The 10,130-nt window shown below is 42.7% G+C and overlaps 1 protein-coding gene across 1 annotated transcript in view; it reads right to left on the minus strand.

Moving 5' to 3' along the window:
* LOC138359844 (uncharacterized) overlaps positions 1-6,638 on the minus strand; it is a 10,774-nt gene extending 4,136 nt beyond the window's left edge. Inside the window, exon 1 of the mRNA XM_069319553.1 lies at positions 6,594-6,638. Coding sequence (XP_069175654.1) covers positions 6,594-6,638 — 45 coding nt within the window. The remainder of the gene's footprint in view (positions 1-6,593) is intronic.
* Positions 6,639-10,130: the final 3,492 nt, after the last annotated feature.

Here is a 10,130-nt window from a genome sequence, read left to right on the forward strand (position 1 = left end):
TGTGTGTGTGTGTGTGTGTGTGTGTGTGTGTATGTGTGTGTGTGTGTGTGTGTACTCACCTAGTTGTACTCACCTAGTTGTGCTTGCGGGGGTTGAGCTCTGGCTCTTTAGTCCCGCCTCTCAACCGTCAATCAACAGGTGTACAGGTTCCTGAGCCTATTGGGCTCTATCATATCTACACTTGAAACTGTGTATGGAGTCAGCCTACACCACATTACGTCCTAATGCATTCCATTTGTCAACCACTCTGACACTAGAAAAGTTCTTTCTAATATCTCTGTGGCACATTTGGGCACTCAGTTTCCACCTGTGTCCCCTTGTGCGTGTTCCCCTTGTGTTAAATAGCCTGTCTTTATCAGCCCTGTCGATTCCCTTGAGAATCTTGAATGTGGTGATCATGTCCCCACCTAACTCTTCAGTCTTACAACGAAGTGAGGTTCAATTCCCGAAGTCTCTCCTCGTAGCTCATACCTCTCAGCTCTTGTACTAGTCTGGTGGCAAACCTTTGAACCTTTCCAGTTTAGTCTTATGTTAACTAGATATGGACTCCATGCTGGAGCCGCATACTCCAGGATTGGTCTGACATATGTGGAATATAATGTTCTGAATGATTCCTTACACAAGTTTTTAAAGGCCGTTCTTATGTTAGCCAACCTGGCATATGCTGCTGATGTTATCCTCTTGATATGAGCTTCAGGGGACAGGTCTGGCGTGATATCAACCCCCAGGTCTTTCTATCTCTCTGACTCTTGAAATATTTCATCTCACTAACGATACCTTGTATCTGGTCTCCTGCTCCCTACACCTGTCTTCATTACATTACATTTGCCTTGGTTAAACTCTAACAACCATTTGTTCGACCATTCCTGCTGCACGTCCAAGTCTTCTTGAAGCCTCAAGCTGTCCTCCTCTGTCTTAATCCTTTTCATAATTTTGGCGGCGTCAGCAAACATTGAGAGGAATGAGTCTATACCCTCTGGGAGATCATTTACGTTTATCAGACACAGGATAGGTCCGAGTACAGAGCCCTGTGGGACTCCTCTGGTGACTTCACGTCAATCCGAGGTTTATCCCCTCACTGTAACTCTCTGCTTCCTATTGCTTAGGTACTCCCTCATCCTCTGGAGCGCCCTCCCAGTTACTCTTGCCTGTTTCTCCAGCTTATGCATCAGACTTTTATGGGGTACTGTGTCAAAGGCTTTCCGACAGTAAAAAAAAAATGCAGTCCGTCGATCCGTCTCTTTCTTGCTTAATCTTTGTCACCTGATCGTAGAATTCTATTAAGCCTGTAAGGCAAGATTTACCCTCCCTGAACCATTGTTGATGGGTTTTCACGAAGTCCCTTCTCTCCAGATGTGTTACTTGGTTTTTTCTCACAATCTTCTCCCTCACCTTGCATGGTATACAAGTTAAGGACACTGGCCTGTAGTTCAGTGCCTCTTGTCTGTCACTCTTTTTGTATATTGGTACTACATTAGCAGTCTTCCATATTTCTGGTAGGTCTCCCGTTTCCAGTAACCTACTATACACTATGGAGAGTGGCAAGCAAAGTGCTCCTTCACACTCTTTCAATACCCATGGTGAGATTCCATCCGGCCCAACAGCTTTTCTCACATCCAGCTCCAATAGGTGCTTCTTGACCTCATCTCTTGTAATTCCGAACCTTTCCAAGGTCACCTTGTTTGCTGCCACTTCTCCTAGCGCCGTGACTTCTCCCTGTTCTATGGTAAAGACCTCCTGGAACCTTTTGCTGAGTTCTTCACACACCTCTTTGTCATTCTGTGTGTGTGTGTGTACTCACCTAGTTGTACTCACCTAGTTGTGTTTGCGTGGGTTGAGCTCTGGCTCTTTGGTCCCGCCTCTCAACCGTCAATCAACTACGTGTGTGTGTGTGTGTACTTACCTAATTGTACTTACCTAATTGTGCTTGCGGGGGTTGAGCTCTGGCTCTTTGGTCCCGCCTCTCAACCGTCAATCAACTGGTGTACAGATTCCTGAGCCTATTGGGCTCTATCATATCTACATTTGAAACTGTGAATGGAGTCAGCCTCCACCACATCACTTCCTAATGCATTCCATTTGCTAACTACTCTGACACTGAAAAAGTTCTTTCTAACGTCTCTGTGGCTCATTTGGGTACTCAGCTTCCACCTGTGTCCCCTTGTTCGCGTCCCACCAGTGTTGAAAAGTTCGTCCTTGTTTACCCGGTCGATACCCCTGAGGATTTTGTAGGTTGTGATCATGTCCCCCCTTACTCTTCTGTCTTCCAGTGTCGTGAGGTGCATTTCCCGCAGCCTTTCCTCATAACTCATGCCTCTTAGTTCTGGGACTAGTCTAGTAGCATACCTTTGGACTTTTTCCAGCTTCGTCTTGTGCTTGACAAGGTACGGGCTCTATGCTGGGGCCGCATACTCCAGGATTGGTCTTACATATGTGGTGTACAAGATTCTGAATGATTCCTTACACAGGTTCCTGAACGCCGTTCTGATGTTAGCCAGCCTCGCATATGCCGCAGACGTTATTCTCTTTATGTGGGCTTCAGGAGACAGGTTTGGTGTGATATCAACTCCTAGATCTTTCTCTCTGTCTGTTTCATTAAGTACTTCATCTCCTATTCTGTATCCTGTGCCTGGCCTCCTGTTTCCACTGCCTAGTTTCATTACTTTGCATTTACTCGGGTTGAACTTCAACAGCCATTTGTTGGACCATTCACTCAGTCTATCCAGGTCATCTTGTAGCCTCCTACTATCATCCTCTGTTTCAATCCTCCTCATAATTTTTGCATCGTCGGCAAACATTGAGAGGAACGAATCTATACCCTCTGGGAGATCATTTACATATACCAGAAACAGTATAGGTCCAAGGACTGACCCCTGCGGGACTCCACTTGTGACGTCTCGCCAATCTGAGACCTCACCCCTCACACAGACTCGTTGTCTCCTGTTGCTTAGGTATTCCTCTATCCACCGGAGTACCTTCCCTCTCACTCCAGCCTGCATCTCCAACTTTCGCACTAGCCTCTTGTGGGGCACTGTATCAAAGGCTTTCTGACAATCCAAAAATATGCAGTCTGCCCACCCTTCTCTTTCTTGCCTTATTTTTGTTGCCTGGTCGTAGAATTCAAGTAACCCTGTGAGGCAGGACCTGCCATCCCTGAACCCATGTTGATGCTGTGTTACAAAGTTCCTTCGCTCCAGATGCTCCACTAGTTTTTTTCGCACAATCTTCTCCATCAGCTTGCATGGTATGCAGGTTAGGGACACTGGCCTGTAGTTCAGTGCCTCCTGTCTATCCCCTTTCTTGTATATCGGGACTACGTTAGCTGCTTTCCAAGTATCTGGCAGTTCCCCTGTTGCCAGTGATTTGTTATACACTATGGAGAGTGGTAGGCTCAGTTCTCTTGCTCCTTCCTTTAGAACCCAAGGGGAGATTCCATCTGGGCCTATAGCCTTCGTCACGTCCAACTCTAGTAAACACTTCCTTACTTCCCCACTGGTAATCTCAAACTCTTCCAGTGGTTCCTGGTTAGCTATTCCCTCACTTACCTCTGGAATTTCTCCTTGTTCTAAGGTGAAGACCTCCTGGAATTTCTTATTCAATTCCTCACACACTTCCTTGTCATTTGTAGTGAATCCTTCCGCCCCTATCCTTAATCTCATAACCTGTTCCTTTACTGTTGTTTTTCTCCTAATGTGGCTATGCAACAATTTAGGCTGAGTCTTTGCCTTGCTTGCGATGTCATTTTCGTATTGTCTTTCTGCCTCTCTTCTCATCCTGACATATTCATTCCTGGCATTCTGGTATCTTTCTCTGCTCTCCAGTGTCCTGTTATTCCTATAGTTTCTCCATGCCCTTTTACTTTGCTGCTTAGCTAGCCTACATCTTTGATTAAACCATGGGTTTCTCATCTTCATTTCTCCGTTTTCCTTTTGGACTGGGACAAACTTGTTTGCTGCGTCCTTGCACTTCTGCGTGATGTAATCCATCATATCTTGGGCCGTCTTTCCCCTGAGCTCTGTTTCCCATGCTATATCTGTTAGGAATTTTCTTATCCCCTCATAGTTTCCCTTTCGGTATGCTAACCTTTTGGTTTCGGTATCCCTCCTCGAGTTCAATAACCCTTCTTCAATCAAGTACTCAAACACCAGTACACTGTGGTCGCTCATTCCTACTGGGTCCTCAAAACCGATTTCTCTTATGTCGGAGTCGTTCAGAGTGAAGACTAGGTCGAGTCTCGCTGGTTCGTCATTGCCTCTCATCCTTGTGGGTTCTCCGACATGCTGCGTTAAAAAGTTGCTTGTCACCACCTCCAATAGTTTGGCTCTCCACGTATCCTCGCCTCCATGCGGTTCCTTGTTCTCCCAGTCAATCTTTCCGTGATTGAAGTCGCCCATGATGAGCAGGTGGGATCTATTTCTACAGGCAGCAGAGGCTGCCCTCTCAATTATAGTGTTAACTGCCTTGTTGTTGTTTTCATACTCTTGACTGGGTCTCCTGTCATTTGGTGGAGGGTTGTATATTACTGCTACTACTATTCTTGGTCCTCCCATTGTTATGGTGCCTGCTATGTAGTCTCTGAACTCCTCACAGCCCGGGATGGCCATCTCCTTAAAACTCCATTCCCTTCTCATGAGTAGGGCCACTCCGCCTCCTCCTCTACCTTCCCTCTCTTTCCTTATTACTGTATACTCCTGGGGAAACACGGCATTCGTTATGATTCCAGAGAGTTTTGTTTCAGTGAGTCCGATTACATCTGGGTTAACTTCTTGTGCTCTTTCCCTTAGTTCACTTGTCTTGCTTGTGATCCCATCTATGTTCGAGTACATCACCCTGAAACTGACTCTCTTCTGCTTCTTTTCTGGGGGGGACCTTTGGGATCTGGGGTGAGTGGGAGCTGGGGGGACCTGGCACGGGGGGATTGGTGGAGGAGGGAGGGCTTGGGGTGGTGGGGGAGAGGGGGAGGGTACAGGGGGTGGATAAGAGGGGGAGGGTACAGGGGGTGGATAAGAGGGGGAGGGTACAGGGGGTGGATAAGAGGGGGAGGGTACAGGGGGTGGGTAAGAGAGGGAGGGTGTGTGTGTGTGTGTGTGTGTGTGTGTGTGTGTGTGTGTGTGTGTGTGTGTGTGTGTGTGTGTGCGTGTGTGTGTGTGTGTACTTAAACATGTGAGTATGTATTTGTGTGGTTGTCTTATTAATTATTATCGTTATTATTAATGTAATTATTATCATTAATTAACAGCCAGTATCATTAATTACCTGTTAAATAAAGTAACAAGTAAAACAAAAGAATTAATGCGTGAATTTTGTTTGATAGTGATGCTCATGACCGAAAAATATTTGTTTAATAAAAAGAAGCCTTTGACACCCCATCATCATATCGTTACAGTCATTTAAAGATTAATAGTGTAACTGCTGCTTTCTCCTTGGAGGGAAACAAAACAAAAAAACTAGTGATTTCCCATAGAAGCGTAGACGAGTGGTTAATGATGGTCATGATGATGATGATTACAGATCCGTCAACCGTGCCGAGAGCAGTGGTGGGGATGTGTGGCGGCGGCGGCGGCAAGTGCTGGCCGATGTGACGTCCGGCAGCTTTAAAAAATCCTTTACCCACCCTGAAATGCAGATTGTTTTTATTGCTGATAAACCCTTCAAAAAATCAATCCAAAGTTTAGAGGAATTAAAAGTGTTTATTTTTTTAATTTAGGAGATCCATATGTCAAAACTTAACTCAACATGTCTTTGGAGAAGCATTAAGTCGTCTGGGATATGCGTGGAAATTTACTAAAGCCCATACATAATTTAAATATATTGGATGTAAATAAAACATTAGGCTTTTCGAAGACCTAATTTAAGAAAAAGAACAAAGCAAATGTTCTCCTTTCTCTTAAAATGCTCAGTATAGACCCGAACCATATACAAAACTATCGTGTCAGGTGACAGTTAAAGGGGGTAAGATCTCCCACAGAAGACCCCACTGGGACCCCTATTGAACAGCAATAAGTACTGCCCCTTAAATGGTTTTATATTTAGTTATTGGTTATTTGCTATAGAGCAAAGACCTGCAAACGCACCCTCCTCATTGATGGAGGGGGGGGGGGTGAAATATCTGCGTTGTTAAAGCATTTGGTTGCTACACAAAGATATTATTTGTTCATAGCAAATGCCGAGTGAGTTTTACCTTGTGGAAGACTTACAATCGATTTATAATGAGCGCTCTCCCGGAACGATTTTTTAAACCGTATAATTAGACATCACAAAATATAAAATTTATTCAATGCCAGAAATTCAATCTACAATTTGGAGACCAGAAAAATTAACCATCAGATACCGTGATTTGGTAACAACGTTCGACTCAATTCATAATGCTTATGACATGTTTCTCACTTGTTATACAGTGAAGTTATTGAACTCTATCTTCCACACCCCAAATTACCTCCTATCCCCATTTCCCTTCCAGTTATGGGTGTGTATTTATAGGACCAGACCATCCATATTGCAGTAAGTCTGCTCTCGTCTCCCTGCTTCCCAGCTACCAAGCCACTACCATGACCCTCCAAAGCCTCCTGTTTATAAAAGGGAATATTGCTAACCGGCACACCATCGGTTAAGGAGATGTGGTGGGCTTCGAACTTCATGTTAATGTAGTTCGACCCTACGGAATGGCCGCCAACATTTGGAAGATATACCTCAACGCTCGTGTTGAGCGGAAGGGGCTCTTATTCACCAATTGCACAGGTATCCGTGACATTAGATCCCCTGGTGAGGTGGTGCTGAGGTTCGCCCCACTTCCGAGTAACGACATCTTCGCCGACCCCAATGTCATCTTTCAATCGTCTATGGCTGCCTTGGTGACAATTTTCGGAGCTGGTGCACTCTTCAAAGCTAATGTCATTGCCCAAGAGCAAGTGCAAATCAGTGGGGATTCCCACTTTGTCCTGGGTTTGAACCTGGACTTTGCCCAAAATCGATTGCATTGGCTCATGTAGCCGCTGCAACCAGGGGTGCAGTGCCAATTTTATAGGGGGCCAGAGCTCTGCAAGGCCTAACAAACCCCTGTCAATTCCAAACTTGTTTGTATATATATGTCATACGATTAAGTATTTTGTGTTCAAACAAAATCTGTCTTACCATATGGGCCCGATGGCCACTTGTCCAGGCCCCCACGAGCATAGGGCCCCATACGAGCAGTGGACATGTTCATTAGGGAATCAGAATGCTTATATATCTATGTCTTGTTGCAGGCACACTTATATAATAATAGTCTTATATCCTGGTGAGGGACTAAATACTAAATATTTAAGATATATATTTCCAGGTGAATAACTCTTTCAGTACAAATGAAACGTAATGTTTTGAATGGAACACTGAAGAGGAAGAGAGCAGAAGAGGAGAAGGAGAAAATAGGAAAAATTCCAACATTAACATCGTGGCTCAACACAGGTGCAACGGTAGCTACTCATACCATTCCTTCAGATATAGTATCCATATCTACATCCATTCCTGCTACCAATCATCCAGTTTCAGAAGACATACAATCATTGCCTGTTGCTGCTGCTGGTGACATTTTACTAGAGGAAATACCGAAATCTTTAACAGTAAAGGAATTGCCATCAAATAGACAGGTCCGGGGCTATACAACATTAATGATACTAACATAATAGATTACTGGATTCATAGGTGGCCCTCATACGTCAGAATTATGATCGCAACCCTTCAACCTCACGAAGAGTGTATAAAACAGCTGGTGTAGAGAATTTGAAGGCAGGATATATATCAAACAATGTGTTCAAGGATGAACTGCTGAATGGCGAGATGGTAAATGTGAATGTCTACTCTATTCACAATCCCAAGGCCGCTTGTACTACTTTTTTAAGTCGCCTATTGTCCAAGTAAGAATCTTTCCTTTGTTATTTTTGGGTTCAATGACTGGAAGCACAGCAAATGTTATTGTAGAACATGATAATGGAGAAGATCATCGAAAGTGCATGGCAGCATATTTGATAAGGAATAAAGAAACTGGAAGTGTATATTCTTTATTACTTGAGCAACATCGCTCAGAACAGGAATATTGGCAGAAAGTATTGACATGTGTTTTCTGTAATTCGCTTTCTTGCCTCTAGAGTTTTGCCATTTCGTTGAAAAAATCAGATTATTGCGTCAGCAAAAAATGGCAACTATTTAGGTATACAAGAGCTGCTGAGTGAATTTCACCCTTTCTTGGAATAACATCTCAAAATAAATGGAAATCCTGGAAAAGGGAATATCCGTCATATTTATCTGCAAATATTTGTGAGGAATGTATTGAATTAATGGAACAATGGGTTCTTTGTACTATTCTTAAAGAAGTAAAAGAGTCAAAGTATTATTTAATAAGAGTAGATTCCACTCCAGACATCTTACACACTGATCAACTGACATTCACTGTCCGATACATTAAAGTTTATGAGCCTGTGGAACGTTTCTTGATATTCATCCCCATCTTTCCTCATGGAGCAAACGATCTAACAGACACTATCATAGATTTTCCTAATGAGAACAAACTCCACTATCAGATTGCCGTAGTCAGTCATATGATAATGTCTCAAATATGTCTGAACGATATACTAAATTGCAAGCATGGATTCATCAATTCAATGAGTTTGCCATCTATATTCTCTGTCCTGGACAAACCCTAAACTTGGTGGGAGTAAAAGAAGCAGAGTATTGTATACAGACTGTCAAATTCTTTTACTTTTTTCAGGATCTATATTCATTTTTTGCTGGATCTACACATCGCTGGAATGTATTGACATCATATTTAGGAAATTATTTTGTGGTCAAGCGTCTGTCTGACATATGATGGTCCGCACATTTTGATGTTGTTCATGCTCTGTATTAACAGGGGGAGGGATTGTCAGGAGAAAACACCAAGCCATTACGACTATATAGCACTTGGAAGGGGTCAGGATAAGTATACGGGTTGGGACCGGGGAAGGAAGGGGTTTCGAGAAAATAGAATTTGCACTGGAATCTCTATCAGCTGTCAATGAACAGCAAGTGAATAAAGGCGAGAGGCAGAAGGATTAAGCAGAACAATGGAAAACCTGGAAACAATCATTCTCACAATTCTTTGGAATGACATGCTAGAAAGAATGAACAAAACAAACAAGGTCCTGCAATCAAATGATGTGAACATCTTTGTTGCAATGAATCATCTTGAGTTTATGAAAACGTATCTTCAGGAAACTAGAGACAAATTTAGTGAATATGAATTCAAAGGCAGGAGTAAGTGTCCAGATAGAGATTACAGTGATGGGGAAAACGGGAACAAAAACGAAGTGAGCGTCTTAGTAGATATGATGTATCAGCAGAAGAGGTACTTCTCATAAACACAGATAAATTCAAGGTGAAAACTTTCCTTCCTATTCTGGACACACTAATCATTGAACTGATAAAACGTGCATAGGCCTATTCACAGACTGGAAATCTGTTTTCTCTCTTTAGTGACTAGAAAACCATTACTTCTGATGCACTAAAGAACAAGTGTGAACAACTAGCTAATATGTATCACAAAGACCTGAATTATAATGACTTTTTAAATGAATGTGAGCATCTCAGGCTAACTCTTGGCTCTTGTTCAATCATGGCTCCTGATGAAAATTGTGAGGCTACCTGCACTGTACAAAAAAATTATTTCCGACAATTTGAAATGTGTATTCTCGAATGGTGAAACCTCACTCAGCTTGTTCATGTGCTTGTGGTGACCAACTGTACAGGAGAACATTCGTTTTCAAGATCTTTTTCACGACTGAAACATATAAAGAAACTGCGTTGAAGCACAATTATGCAGCATTGTTTGAAATGGCTTTCACGCATGTGCATGAAAAATGACATCCTGAAGACCATTGAATTCTAGCCAATAATAAAGCAATTCGTTAAAAAGAAATGCCGTAAATGCTTTTTATAATAAAAAGTTCGTTGTAATTTCATACTGTGTCATCTTTGTAGCGTACTGAGTATTATTGTAATTTTCAAGCCTTGTGTATTATTCAAATGTTTATCATGTTAATTAGTTGCTGCTCTACGGTATGTTATTAATGGTTTAACACCAGTTATGTTGAAGTGCCACTAAAATAAATATGTGTTTA

Source organism: Procambarus clarkii, chromosome 8 (genome assembly GCF_040958095.1).
Source record: "Procambarus clarkii isolate CNS0578487 chromosome 8, FALCON_Pclarkii_2.0, whole genome shotgun sequence".
Lineage (NCBI taxonomy): Eukaryota > Metazoa > Arthropoda > Malacostraca > Decapoda > Cambaridae > Procambarus > Procambarus clarkii.